The 15792-nt window shown below is 29.4% G+C and overlaps 2 protein-coding genes across 6 annotated transcripts in view; one reads left to right on the top strand and one right to left on the bottom strand.

Annotated features, from left to right (window-relative positions):
* Window positions 1–3371, top strand: part of LOC117179606 (GTPase-activating protein and VPS9 domain-containing protein 1) — a 44157-nt gene extending 40786 nt beyond the window's left edge. For 2 of the 3 annotated variants that reach the window (XM_033371588.1, XM_033371589.1), the window contains exon 15: window positions 2146–2277. In XM_033371588.1, the coding sequence (XP_033227479.1) occupies window positions 2146–2277 (132 nt within the window). Of the gene's footprint in view, window positions 1–2145 lie in introns of all 3 variants that reach the window. The other variant, XM_033371587.1, reaches the window with a different exon arrangement.
* Window positions 3372–5537: 2166 nt separating this feature from the next.
* LOC117180376 lies at window positions 5538–11569 on the bottom strand. Of its 3 annotated transcripts, none has more exons than XM_033372851.1 (3): window positions 11433–11569; window positions 8131–9462; window positions 5538–6106 (listed from the first exon to the last, which is right to left on the bottom strand). In XM_033372851.1, exons 1-3 carry the CDS (start codon window positions 11470–11472, stop codon window positions 5934–5936), a joined length of 1545 nt encoding a protein of 514 aa, XP_033228742.1. In that variant the 5' UTR covers window positions 11473–11569; the 3' UTR covers window positions 5538–5933. The 3 variants fall into 3 exon arrangements, with proteins under 3 accessions (XP_033228742.1, XP_033228741.1, XP_033228743.1); XM_033372850.1 differs by lacking the exon at window positions 11433–11569 and adding an exon at window positions 11320–11394; XM_033372852.1 differs by lacking the exon at window positions 11433–11569 and adding an exon at window positions 10929–10948.
* Between the last annotated feature and the right edge of the window lie 4223 nt (window positions 11570–15792).

Here is a 15792-nt window from a genome sequence, read left to right as displayed (position 1 = left end):
ATTTAAATCTTTTTAAAATCTTTGGGAAACCATTCAAATCTTTGGGAAATCTTTGCGAAATATTTTAATTCTTTGTGAAATCTTTGAAAAATCATTGAAATATTTCACATCTATCGGAAATATCAGCGAAATCTTTCAAATCATTATGAATTCTTTGTACAATCTTTGATTTCTGTTTGAAATCTTTGCAAAATATTTAAAATCTTTGTGCAATATTTGAAATCTCTGGGAAATCACTAAAATCTTTATAAAATATTTATGAAATATTTCAAATCTTTGTAAATATTTCTGAAATCTTTTGGAAATCACACAAGTCTTTGTAAAATCTTTGAGAAACCATTAAAATCTGTTGGAAATCATTCAAATCTTTCGTAAATATTTTGAAATCTTTGCGAAATATTTTAATTCTTTGTGAAATCTTTTGAAACTCATTTAACCTTTAATATTGTTGCAAAATCTTGCGGAAATTATTAATATCTTTGTGAAATATTTGAAATATTTGATAAAATTTGTGAAATTTTTGGCAATATGAATTTTACATATGTATTTAATATTTATTATTATTTACTATTAATTGTTTATTCATTATTTATGATTTATGTAACATTTTTAAAATAGTTTAATATTATTATACTATGTACAAATTACGACACAATCTATGCCCCTACCGACACTAGAAAAAAAGGCTCCGCCGCTTCTGGCAGAATTCATCATATTAATTTGATGATTCCTTTTACTTTTCAGACAAATCCACCGTCGTTATTATCAATAGTTAAATATGTCGAAAGTTTGAAATCCTTGTAGAATCTTTGAGAAAACATTTTAATCTTTTTAAAATCTTCGGGAAATCATTCAAATCTTTGGAAATCTTTTCGAAATATTTGAATTCTTTGTGAAATCTTTGAAAAATCATTGAAATATTTCACATCTATCGGAAATATCAGCGAAATCTTTCAAATCATTATGAAATCTTTGTGCAATCTTTGATTTCTGTCTGAAATCTTTGCAAAATATTTTAAATCTTTGTGCAATATTTGAAATCTGGGAATTCATTAAAATCTTTATAAAATATTTATGAAATATTTCAAATCTTTTTAAATATTTCTGAAATCTTTGGGAAATCATATAAATCTTTGTAAAATCTTTCTGAATTCTTTGGAAATCTATGCGAAATATTTTAACTATTTGGAAAATCATTCAAATCTTTGTATAATATTTCTGAAACCTTTGCGAAATATTTGAAATCTTTGGAAAATCATTCAAATCTTTGTAAATCTTTACGAAATATTCTAAATTTTTGTGAAATCTTTGAGAAATAATTCATTGGGAAATCACACAAGTCTTTGTAAAATCTTTCTGAAATCTTTGGAAATCTTTGCGAAATATTTGAACTCTTTGTTAAATCTTTGGAAAATTATTCAAATCTTTCTGAAATCTTTGAAAACATTTAAAATCCTTGTAAAATCCTTGGGAAATTATTCAAATCTTTGGAAATCTTTGCGATATATTTGAATTCTTTGTGAAATCATTGAAAAATCATTGAAATCCTTCAAATCTATCGGAAAGCATAAAAAAATCTTTATGAAATCTTTGCAAAATATTTGAAATCTTTGGGAAATCATAGAAATCTCTGTAAAATCTTTATGAAATGTTTAAAAATATTCGCGAAATATTTGTAGTCTTTGCGAAATATTTGAAATCTTGGGGAAATCATACAAATCTTTGTAAAATCCCTCTTAAGTCTTTGGAAATCTTTGCGAAATATTTGCAATCCTTGTGAAACATTTGAGAAAACATGCAATTCTTTGTAAAATCTTTGAGAAACCATTAGAATCTGTTGGAAATCATTCAAATCTTTCGTAAATCTTTTGAAATCTTTGCGAAATATTTTAATTCTTTGTGAAATCTTTTGAAACTCATTTAACCTTTAATATTGTTGCAAAATCTTACGGAAATTATTAATATCTTTGTGAAATATTTGAAATATTTGATAAAATTTGTGAAATCTTTGGCAATATGAATTTTACATATGTATTTAATATTTATTATTATTTAATATTAATTGTTTATTCATTATTTATGATTTATGTAACATTTTCTGGCAGAATTCATCATATTAATTTGATGATTCCTTTTACTTTTCAGACAAATCCACCGTCGTTATTATCAACAGTTCAATATGTCGAAAGTTTCTACGGTAATCATTTGCAGGGTGAAGAACAATATTGGTGGACTCAATTTTGCTCGGCGATCGAATTTATTAAAACTATGGATTAATACTAGTAGAAATTACGATGATACGAGAAAAATTCAGATCTTTATCTGAATGATTTAGTACGTAATACTTTCTGTGTAAAGATCTACTAAGGATTTTCGTGCTTCACAGAAGACATATTGTAAATTTACTGCTAATGTATAATTAAAATATCTCCGTTTATTTTTCTTAAGTGAGCTGAACAGAATATATTGTTTACATTATTGTAAAAATAACTGCAACAGTAATAATATTAACAGTAATAATAATTAGTGTAGATAATGGCATACTTGAGTGAAAATTACTTCTTTTACGTATATTTTTGTGAATCACATTGCTGTAAAATTGTGAACATTTAGAATGCAGTGGAAGTCCGGGATACCACTGGTAAACTTTTTCTTAATAGTTCTTAGCACCCAAACAATCATTGAAAAGCTCTTGAAATGTTTGTAAAATCTTAGAAATATTTTGAAATTTTTATTATTTAAAAAATTTTCAATCTATTATTCATGTAAAAACGATTTATTCTCAGTTTGACTGAATTAGGGATTTTTTTCCAGCGGATTCATGAACCATCATTATAGATTAAACCTAAATTTTACAATTATTACTATAATTAAAATTACATTCCATAATTATAATGGGTAAACTACATATTTTAGAAAACAAGTCATAATTTTAAGAATTTCAAATTCCTTTATAGTTTCTCTTCTTTCTCTCTATAAAAATAGAAATGCTACAAATATCTCAAAAATATTTTAAATCCTGGAATTCTTTTCAAATCTCTTCAAGTCTTTACATCCCTTGAAAACTTTGAAATTTTTATTATTTTTAAATGTTTTTTAAAATGTTAAATATCCTCAAAGAAAATGGAAGATGTGCGTGTAAATAATTGAGAGTTAATTCATCGATGTACGGAAAAATAAATTGCTTTAAATATTCCAAAAAATATGTTCAGAGTAGACTTCTGATTTTTCCAGCTTTTTCAACGAAAGATATGTGAAATCATTAATCAATTCAAAACTGAAATTTTGAATGATAATTATTTGATATTCCAGAAACTTGTCAATGCTTCTTCCTACTTTTTTTTCTTTAAAAGAAAATTCTGGGTTTCTCCAAAAGAAAACCCTGCCTCAAATACCTGGAATTATCAGGGTTTTTTTATATACCTAGACAAAAAAAAATGTCAGGATTTTTTGCGAAATCACACTTAATTTAAAAAAAAAATGCAATATGACATTGAATAACGATGATTCTTCATTTGTAAAAGTATCTTTATGTTATAGTACTTCACTATTTTATTGAAAATTCGTTTTTTCTTTGTATTTTGAAATTAAAATTTTAACTATTATATTTTTGGTTTAAAATTTATCGTTTCTACTTAAAACTTCAAGTATCTGGTCAAAAATGGATGTATTTTGTTTAAAAAAAAAACAGTTCTTTTTTGTTGAAAATGAAACAATTTGTTTCCAATTTCTTCTCTTGACTGAAAATCTTTCTTAGTTGCAAATTCAAGTAATGTTGAAAGTAGTCTTTTTTATTGAATTTAACTGGTTTTTATTTAAAATTAAAATCTTTTCTGGATTAAATGTCAACTACTACATTTTTCGTTTAGAATTAATATTTTTTTGGAATGAAAAATTAATTACTTCCCTTCCTCTCAATTCCCCTTCTCATCCCTCAATCCGCTTCCTCGTTTCCCCTCCTAAAAAATTTTTCGTAAGATAAACCCCTTTTCTAGATTTTTAAAAAATAAATATTTCCAAAATTAATCTGAAAATATATGAAATAAAAAGACAACTTTTCAAAATTAGTGAAAGAAGAAATCTTCAAAAATAAGTTTTTAACATTTTTAATTCATATTTAAAAACCTAAACTACATAATTAAAAAAAAATGAATCATTTAAGAAGTTCAGAAGCTGAAGAATATAAAATATAAAATCTTTGACAAGGAATACAAAATAAAATAAAATTAGGAAATTTAATATGGACTGACTACTTTTAAGGATAAATATTTTTAAGATATTTTATCTAAAAGTATATGAAATGAACTTAATTTTTTTTAATAGAATAAAAAGAAATCTTCAAAAACTCTAAAAGTTAAGAAATCTAAAAATCAAAATCTTTACCAAAAAATAAAATAATATAGTTGAAAAAATAAATGAGTGAATATTGTAAAGGTATTTTTCACAAGATTAACCTTTTTCCAGTTTTTAAATAAATAAATATATAAAATAAAAATAAGAGAGGCAACCAGATTTTTAAAAAATAAATAAAAATTGTTAAGGAAAAGTAAAACTAAAACTAAAACTAGAAATAATAAAATTAGAAAAATATTGATTACGAAACACTTTTCATATCTTTTGCCAAAAATTTAACTAATCCAGTTGAAATTCGAAATATTTTGTTGACATTGTTTGGTGACAATTTTCTTTAACTGAAAATGTAATTTTTCTAGTTGAATATTTTAAAAATAATCTCTCGCTGAACATTAATTTTTTAACTGAAAATTTATGCGTTCAAATTTTGGTTGTAAAGATTTTTTTTTTAGTTGAAAATTCGTCTTTTTTTGTAGAAATTAATATTCTTGGTTGAAAATTAATCTTTTTAATTGAAAAATTTAATTATTTTGGTTAGACTCGTTACTAAAAATTTTAATATTCAATTTTTTGGTGACAGATTATCTTTTTTATTTAAAAATTCATTTATTATGTTGAAAAATCTTTCTTGGTTGAAAATTCAACTATTCCAGTTAAAGGTTCATCATTCCAGTTTAAAATCTATCTATTTGAGTCAGAATGTATCTGTTTCAGATGAAAATTCAAATCGTTCTGTTAAAAACAACAGTGAAAACCTTTTTTTTAATATGGAAAAATAATTATTTTAACTGAAAATTTAACTTGCATGTTCGGTTAAAAACTGATCTTTTTACTTCAAAATTCGATTTCTTGGTTGAAAATTGCTAATTTTTAGTTGAAAATTCAACTCTTTGGTTGAGAATTCATGTAGGTTTTGAAAAAAGTGTCTATTTATAAGATCAAATAAAATTGTTTAAATTATTGTTCAAATTCATGAACTTTAGGAGCAAATTCAAGCTAATATATTTAAGAATGTCTTGTGATATAATTTGCCAGTTTTTTCTGAATTAAACATATAAATTGAATCTCTAGAAACGGAAAAAACATTATTTATAATAAACTTGAATTTCATATGCGTCGCTGTAATCGTAAACCCAATTTTTGATCAGTATTATGAAATAAAATAAATTGAAAAAATACTTCATTTTCAGATAAAAAATGTATTTATAAAACTAGTCAAATCAGCCGGACGTATTGAGAAAGCTGCATTTTAAGAATATTTACTAGAGGTAGAAATCGTAAAACTAGTAAAATACTTTGCAACGTTTCAACACAATCTTCGTATAAAAAAAACTTTTTTTCTTTTACTGATGCTAGTATCGAACTTAAGTGATTTAAATCTTACATATAAAATTTGCACTTTGTAACTTTTTAAAATTAAGATAATAAATTAATACTGGTATAAACATTTTCAATATTCTGTAGATATAATTCGAGATTTTTAGCTGCATATTTCTATTAAATAAATTAGAGATGAAATTTTGTATACATAACAGTTTTTAGACTTTAAAAAGAAAAGAAAAAATTAGAAACGAAATAAATTAGGGCTTCCAGGGTGGTTTCCTTGGCGATATTTTTTCTTGAGATTTTGATCGGAGAGGTCTCTCTGGGCGCAGTTCCATTGTCGAGATCTGAGTCCTATTCAGACTTTTTTCCGAAGAAGATTTTGTTAACTCCATTCGTAGCGGGACGTTTAGCGTTCCTTCCCGAGGTCCTGCAAAATTTTATATTCAGTTAATAAGTTTTCAAGTATAAAATTCTGATCAGTATTCAAAATCATCAATTATTTAATTTAATATTTTGTTGTACTTCATCCCTTTTTTAAATAGTTCGTTTTATTATTTAAAATTTAGAAGCAAATAAGTTTAAAGGAAAATAATAATGCTCAGTGGATAATATAGGAAATTCTTTGGGATCAATTTTGAATCCTTGAAATTTTACATCAAAATTATATTATAAATTAAAAACTAATTTTTTCAAACAAGTATATTATTTTGACGTTTTTAGTTTGGTTTTATTTTTAAATCTTTCAAAATTGCAGCGTGGGAAAATAATTATATTTTATAGTTGAAAAAATAATTAAAATTGATTAGTCAAATAATTAATTTTAACCTGAAATTTTATTTATTTATTTAGAATCGTAAGCCCTACAATCTGTGACAATTAAAATGTCCAAAGAAAGAGAACTGAGATGAATTTCAAAAAATTGGAAGAAGTGACAACGTTCACTTCTTCCAATTTTTCGAAATTCATGTCAGTTCTCCTACTTTGGACATTTTAATTGTCACAGCATTTTAAAAAAAAGTGAATTTAAGAAAAGTGAGTGAATTCTTTAAATTCCTGAATATCTTGAATTTTTTAATATTCGGAAGTGCTTCAATATTCCAAATTCCTCACATTATCTGAATACCTACATTCTGAGAAATCTTTGATTTCTATAAATTATCTGACACCCTTTAATATTCTGATTCTCCTGATTTCTCTGAATTCCGGAAAATCTCTAAATTCCTTGAATATTCTGAGTTCTTTAAATTCTTGAGATTCCCTGAAATGCTCGAAATTCTCTAAATTACTTGAATTATTTTATATGTATGAATATTTTTAATTCCCTACATTCCTGAAATATACATTCTGATTTCTCGAAGCACTCTGCCTCCCTAATTCCCTAAATGTTTTAAAATCCCTTAAATTCTCTTAATTCCTTGAATATTCTAAATTCCAGAAATCCCTTAAATCCCCAAAGCGCTCTATAATCCCAGAATTCTCTGAATTCCCCGGAAATTCTCAGGAAATATATGAATTTTCTAAAATCCTTGATTTTTCTAAATTCCTGGAATATCCTCAATTTTCTAAACTTTCTAAAAATCCTGAAACTCTCTGAAGTCCCGTTTATCCTGGAATATCCTGAATTCTTTGAATATTCGGAACTTCTAGAATTCCTTTAATATTCTAAATTACTTGTACTCTCTGAAATATTCTATATTTTCAAATTCCCTAAATTCCTTGAATTCTCTAAATCTCCTGATTTCTTTCAATTCATCTGAAGACTTTAAATATTCTGTATTCTCTAAATTCTTTGAAATTCTTCGAATTCCCCGTAATTCTTGACTATCCTGAATTCCTTCAATATTCTAAATTTCTGAAATTCCTTGAATTCACAACCCCCCCCCCCAAATTCCTTAAATATTCTGAATTAACGATATTCCTTTAATTGCCTAAATGTTATGGAATTCTCTGAATTCCCTTTAATCCTTGGAAATCCTGAATTCCTTGAATATTCGGAATTCTCTGAAATCTTTGAATATTCTAAAATTCTGTGAATTGTCTAAATCCTATGAATTTATATAATTTCTTCAATTCTACTGAATTCTTTGTATTATTGTGAAGTTGTAAGAATTCAGAGAGTTCTCAGAATGTAGGAAAATCCACAATTCAATCAATTCAGAGAATTGAAATGAATTTAGATATGTATGTCTGGGAATTCGGAGGAATTCATAAGAATTTAAACAAGTTAAGAGAATTCAAGGAGGATTTGAAGGAGTTTAAAAGCAATTGAAAAAAAATGAAAAGATTATTAAAAACTGGATATTTTTTAGATTCATGTTTTCTAATTTTCCAAGACCCTTTCTATATTAATCTGTGAAAAAATAAAATTTTGCCTGAAAAAATAAAATCATGCCTTTTAAATAATAATGTTTTGAAATAGTTAAACTGTAGAATTAAAAGTTGGAATAATACCTCGAGCCCTTCTGACAGGGACTTGCAGTGGACGAATTCCCGAAGAGGATGGCAAATTAGTGTTATTTTCAAGCGATTTACTTCTCCGCTTTCTGTATTTCTTCGCCCTCTCCTGCGGTTTACGTTCAGCAAATCGGTCAGGATTTTGTAAAGGTTTTTTCATTTTGCTGCAAAGATCAGCTTCCTTCCGCGATTTCAAAACCTCAGGAGTTGTTGATTCTTCTCTTAAGGTGTCAGACGAAAAACTTCTTAGGATATTTTGATGATACTCTTTCTCCAAAAAGCAATCTTCGCTCCCGTTGGGAGTACTTATATCCTTCGATTTGCTATTATCTTTATTTATTCTAAAGCGCGGAGTAGTGGGGTATTTCTTTTTCTGGGATTGGTCGATATTTTCATTCAAAGCAGAAAATTGACAAACTTTTCGGGAGAAACCAACTATTTTTTTCTTGGAAGCAGCATTGAGATTCTCCTTGTTAGCCTCGACACTGGATAACGGAGACTTCGAAGAATAATCTTTTTTTTTTCTACGCCTCTGTGAAACCATATCCAGCTGTAAAGTGTTTTTCGGGGTATTTAATATGGCACTAGTGGAAGAATGATACCAATCGGGCGAGGACTCACTCTCAAGTTTTTTCTCCGGTTTCCTTACATGTTTCGCGATCGATTTCAGCTCAATTCCAGTGTTATTCAAATCTGTTCTATTAGAGTCCTGCGAATTTCGACCATAATCAGTCTGCGAAGTGCCCGAACTCATTTTGGAATCCGTGTTGCTCCAACCACTCGATTCTTCTGAAATGGTTCTCAAAGGTTCGCGATAAGGTAGAAGACCAGGGCATTTACTCGAGAAATTAGTATCTGCATTCGAAGCAAGGCCCAATACGAAATTTTCAATTGGCTGGAAATTTTTATAAACATCGATAACTTTGGAAGTTATATTGATGTCTTCAGGGTGGCGTTTATTTGGAGAATCTGAAGGAAGAGATTTATTGTCACTCGTACTGGCGATTACGAATGTATCTTGTGCTTGAGGTTCTGGGATGGACTCGAATTCTGCGGATTCCTCTTCTGTGGAGATTCTTTTATTAAGATTATCATCAGCAGGAAGATGGGAATTTGGTAAAGCTTCAGTGAGAGAAGAAAATGAGTCTTTAGAGTCGAAAGCACCACCTAAGATTGTTGATTGCAGGGATTCGATGGAGGTGTTCCCGAGTGTACCTTCGATAGTTCCTGCTGCGATAATGAGAGATGGTAATCTGCCTCGAGTTGTGGAGCTCTTAAAGGCAGCTGATGACTGAAAAGCGCTACTCAAGTCAAAGGGCTCTGATTCGTCTTAAAATAAAAAAAGGAAACAGAAAATTATTATGAAAAGTATTTTTTTTAAATTTAAATGAAAGAATGATTAATAATTTAAGGGTTCCAGTACAGATAGAGTTCTGAGTCGGTTATATTACTTTGAGAACGGTAACGAGAAAGAGAATATAACCGAGAAATAAATTTTCTAAGAATTTATGAGAATCTCGGAATTTATTTCAATTAATAGAATATTGCATTTTTTCATTAACTTTTCGGTTGAAAATTCAACTCTTTTTTTGAAAGTTTGTCTTTTTTATTTTAAAGTTTACCTGCTTTAGCAGAAATTAAACCTTTTTTTGATAAAAATGCAACTGTTTGGTTAGAAATTAAGCTATTATACTATTTTCTTGAAAACTTTACCATTTCATAGAAGATCTACTTTTTCCTTAAAATTTATATTTTGGCGTTGAAAAATGAACTGAAATATTTTCTGGATGAAAGTTCCGCTTATAAACAAAAAAATTGTTTTTTATTACAAATTCATCTGTTTTAGTACAAAATTGATCTTTTTTTGATAAAAAATGCAACTATTTGGCAGAGAATTTAACTATTTTGTTAAAAATTCATTCCCCGGTAATAAGCGTAGAATAGAGAAAAATTAATATTTTCAGATTTCAGCGCAAAAGTGAAGATTATTCTATTATTTTGAATGCTTGATTTTTCCATCTGTCTAAAATGCCACAATAAAAATAAGATACCTCCTAAACTTATTCACTTCTATTTCCATAGCGACCGACACACAGTTTTCTATTCCCCCAAAGAGAACGTGTTTTCAATATATTTAATTGCTTCTAATTTCACCGGTAACGCACCTCACAGAGATATTTTTTATTCCGCAGAAGTGGTCATATTTTGATTTTATTTAATTCCTCCTAATAAGTTCACAAAATACGTGTAATAAGTTGTTTTAATTCCTTCATGCGGAACATAAATCACAGAACGATTTTTCTGCGAAATAGTTCAATATAATTCAACTTTAAGGGCATGTGATACTTAGAAAATTGTCGATTTTACCAGTTTTAGGTTCCCCCGCTTTTTTCCTAGAATAATAAATATTTTGTCTTAAAAATTTTGGAAATGATAGCAAACATACTAACGGACGTACTCACACACTTTTTTAGTAGGTTAGTTGAAAAAAGTTTTAAATTAGCAAAATGTGATTAATTTGCATAGCGTTTAGGAAATAGTATCGATTTTTTCAGTGTGAGATTCCTCGGTTTTATTCCTAGGATAAGAAATATTTTGCTTTCAAAATCTGGGAAATGATAGCGAACATGCTAACGGACGTCCCCACATACTTTTTCTTGTGTTTTTTTTTTTTATCAAAAAATGTTTGGTATTGCTAACAACGTGCGTGTATGTTTCGAGGTTATGTGTGTCGCAATTCACCCCAGCGTTACTTCCAAATTACACAATATTTTGGACGAAAACTTTGGACTTACAAATAAACATAGTAATTAATCTCCTGGAACCAGATTTCCAGATTATCGGAAAGGCAGATATGAAAAACGACGTAACCTCAAAATAATGCATATGCATAAAATTTCTATTTGGAACAATACTTTTTTTTGTTCTTATCCCTCAAAAAAGAGTCCGGGACGTCCGTTATGATATTTTATAGCATATCCGAATTAAGTTTTTACAAATTTCCATTTTTGTGGAAAAAAGCCGGGGAATTGTAAGTATCACATGTCCTTAATTAGAAGACAAGTCTATTATTTCCCATTTATTATACAATTTGAAACCAATTTTGCTACATAATTACAAAAAGAATATTTTGATCTGAATATAATTTGTAATGAAGAAATTTCCGATTATTAGAATACATAATACCCACGAAGTATATAATAATATACTGGCTATGTAACAGTAACATACGATGGCATTGCTACAATTGCAATCAGATTTGGGTGTTAACTTTTTACGATGAAATATTTTGTACTTACTATCACTTGACGAGACTAGATCAACATAATGTTCGATCATTTTTGCAGTTTACATTTATAGCGTTTAAAATAGTATCTCGAAATATATGTTTATTTCAATATTAGATCTTTCAATATTTAAATCCGACAATTGCAAATCCACCTGAAACTAGCTGTGGTACTGGGAGCAAGAAGTCCTTATCTATCTTTCATCTTTTTCCAGAAATTATAAATATTTCATAACTTTTAAGAATGTGAAACTTAATTATTTATTTAAGAATAATACAATAACATATGTATAGATATATTAAAAAATGTTCTTTAAGGGACAAAAAAATACAATAAAAAATAATACAGTTTAAACTTTTCGCGCTCTGTGGATTCCATTCGTCAGCGAAATTCACTTCGTTGAATGCTGAGGGAAAAACAATGGGCCAAATGCATGAGACAAAACTTAATTTTTGTAATATCTTCGTAATGAAAAATAATGATTGTCATTTTATTATTTCATTAAATAGTTCTTTAAAAAAGTCAAATTATTTTCCAAATGTACTTATACAGAAAAAATTACATTCTAGGAAGCTATTAGCAAAATAGGGCAAAAATGGACCGAATCCCATGCTTTTGGACCATTTTTTCCCCCTTAGGGGTGGCTTCCAGGGATGTGTACGTACACGGAGTAATAAAAAAAGAGACCGATCTCCGTACATACGTTCTGACTGCGGTAACTGTACATTTATTGTCAGACTACCCAATGCTCGCAAGGAATGGGACATGCGCACTGTGATTTGGTATCTCCTTTTCTCCCGCGAGACCTCTCTTTCTGCAACTGCAGAAATTGAGGTTATATACATTTTTTGCAAAAGTTTTTGCAAAGTCAAGTAAGCTTCACCGTTGGAATTTTGAAAAATAAAAATCTAGCGATAAAAATTGGCATATTGTGGTCCAAAGTGTCAAACATCCTATTGGAACAAAAGTGCAAAAGGAATAACTATGTTTTCACCTACTCTATTGACAATATTTACAGGAACACAACTTCAGTTTTTATTTGTCAATCAACACGGCACTCACTCGCACATTTCTTGTGAGAGAAAAGGAGATAGCAAATCACAGTGCGCATGTCCCCCTCCGTGTGAGCATTGGGTTTAAACGCCAAGTCTGGTAATAAGTATACAGTTAGCGCAGTCAAAACTCGAGACGCTTTATACAGCATGATCGGTCTCCTTATTATTACTCCGTGGTTATGTATAATACATCACGTATATTACATGGTTTTCGACATGTATGTTAGAACTATATTATATAACTATAATACTATATACCCAAATGTATTTTACATTTGATCACGTACAATATGGGCGGCGTTTTCGAAGTATTTACTCCAAAAATACCCAATTGCCTTATAGAAATAACTAATATTGAGCAATTAATTCAGTATTCGTCATTATTGATCACATTTCAAAGAATTTATTTAAAATATAATAATATGCGTGTTAATTGTCCTTCATAATCCGCAACGTTCATGAGCATGTGGAACACGAGTGTAAGTAATCGTTCGCAATCGAAATTAATATTTTCCCACGGAAAATAACGTTCGCCATCTTTGATATGTATTATACATAGTTTTCTACAATTTTCTGCGTATATTACGTCGTTTATGTATTATACGTAGAAAACCTGGAGTGACATGTCAGAACCCATCTCTGGTGGCGTCCGATGATTGCAAAATTGCGTTCCGTTTTGCGTAATGCGCAGAGACTCCCTGGGCGCTAAAACCCTTTTAACACTCTCGGAACTAGTAAATTCTTTGGCGGGAAGATTCAAATAGCTTCTTAAATGCAAATTGATTATGTGTATGTATGTAACCTGTAAATGTTAAGTAATTCTTATTGTACACGAGTCTTACGAATAACATGGTTTTATTACGTCTAAATTAAACCAGTTTTAAGTATTATATCTTATTTTAGCTACAATATACTTTCTTTTATATTATTGTTAAGTTCTCTGTCCAAAGTAGATTTTGAGATTAGAAACCCGAGATATCGAACTATTTTTAATATCGTTAATATGTTATGGCGCCAGCCAGACTCTATAAAAAAAAGACCTTTGGACTTCAAAGCAGGAAACTGTCACTCAAAGAGATTGACGTTTTCCGGTGATAAAAGTTGGACTTTGGCACTATTACCTTGAACTGTCACTCACTTTAATTGCCAAAAATCAGTTGGAGGAGCAAAGTGACCTCTTTTTTGATTGGTTATTCGACACTAAAAGTGAGTGACGTCAGCATTTTGATTGGCTAAGCACTAAAAGTAGGGATAAACCCCGCCCAAAATAAGGTTATATATATATATATATATATATAGATACAGAGCACAAAAAAGTCAGAACATTCAGATTTCGGCGCGCTCCTTTAAAACCTTTTAAAACCTTGCACCTTGATTTGAAATCTGACCGATATTTCGCGGCTAATGGTTTCCACCATTCAACGACAAGTAACGAACTCCACACCTCCGCAAATCTACGTAAAGGTCCGATAGAATAAAAGCGCTAGCAGCGTTTGGACGTAACAGTTGTGACATTTCACTCTAGGTTTTCTACGTATGACACATAAACGACGTAATACACGTAGAAAATTGTGGAAAACTATGTATAATCTAGAGTAGAATCACGGTAATATCCTCCGTAATTTCAGAAGGAAAATCACCGTCATTACCGGTAGCGTTTCTTTCGCTCATGGACATAGAAAACAAGGGACTAGGCATCCCATTGCGGGGGTGATGCAATGAGGGGGGAGGTCCGCCACCTTTTGATGTCCCGCGAAAACATGTTTATATTTTCATGCACAGTTTGTCGGCAAAAATACTCGTACGCATAATCAAATGGCACATCGTAATATGGCGGCTCTCCCCACTCATGGAAATCTCCCCCCTCCCGTGGATTCAACCCCGCTCGCCCAGTTAGGATGGCATGCCTAGTCCCGTGTTTCCTATGTCCATGCTTTCGCTTCTTTCGTTACCGCTCATATTGCGACGCCATCTGTATGTTAAAATGTGAATGAATGTGAATTTGAAAATACCTCGTAGTTGTTGATCAGTTTCATGGAGAATAAACGTAATAATGCAAATGGTTGATACACTTTTATTTAACGAGAAAATTGGTGTATTCGTTTACTGTCTTCCATTTCCTTAAGCGTCTTTTATTGTTAGTACTTTAATAGAAAAATTTAATAAAACGGTTTTTTTTTGCAAACAATAGTATTGAATTTTTATTTATATCATATATCTACTTAGAATGTCTTCCTGAAACCACCGTCTTATCTACCCTTATCTATTATGACAGAAAATTACGTATTTGCCAATATCTTTCCGAAATATTTGAAAACATATAATGTGTCACTTCGTATTAATAATAAGCATAGTAATAATACTTGTGTTCTTCATGATGATGTGTAACTGCAAAATGCCTACAACGTTTCAGCAGATTAGGTTAGATACCATTCGAAACATTATGTTCCAGAAATGTTTTTCATAGACTTTTTTATATAAAAAATAAATACATAATTGCTGTCTACTCAATCTGCAAAGTGTGAATAATTGAAAGGAATAATATTTTTGCAAATAATAATATGCGCATACATTTTTAAGCAAAACCAAACCCCACCGTAGAGGTTAAGGAATACTTTTAAACGTGAAAGTTTTCCCACAAGTTATTTAATGTGACAAATATTGAAGAATATTATATCAAATAAATGCAGAAACAATAAGCAAGTCAAATTTAATCTTGAAATTCTAAAAAATATCGTTACCATTCGTTACCGGATAATTTCCTCTACTTTAACAGTAATTTCAAGTAACGACCCAATCTTGTATAATCTGGTATAATACATATCAAAGATGGCGTACGTTATTAACTTGGGCGGGTCTGCATTTGGCACATTTGAATAATTGACATAACCTCTTATAAAGCTGTTCAATCGATTTAATTTTAATTTATTTTAATTTAAACAAGTGTAAAAAAACATTTCAGGAGTGGAAACCGTGAGAAAAGACATTAATTTCGAGCGCGAACGATTACTTACACTCGTGTTCCCCATGCTCGAAAACGTTGCGGATTATGATGGACAATAAACACGTACATTATTATTTAAATAATTTATTTAAGAATGTGATAAATGATGACGAATACATATATATATATCCACATATATAGTATATATAATATACATGTCGAAAACCATGTAACATACGTACTCATCCCTGGCAGAGATGAGTTGTGACATGTCACTCGACGTTTTCTACGTGTAATACATGAACGACGTAATCTACGTAGAAAATAGTAGAAAAATATTTATAATACATATTAAAGATGGCGAAAGTTATTT

The sequence above is a fragment of the Belonocnema kinseyi genome, chromosome 9, assembly GCF_010883055.1.
Source record: "Belonocnema kinseyi isolate 2016_QV_RU_SX_M_011 chromosome 9, B_treatae_v1, whole genome shotgun sequence".
Lineage (NCBI taxonomy): Eukaryota > Metazoa > Arthropoda > Insecta > Hymenoptera > Cynipidae > Belonocnema > Belonocnema kinseyi.
The sequence above is the reverse complement of the archived record's forward strand: the minus strand, read 5'-3'. Positions and strand labels throughout refer to the sequence as shown.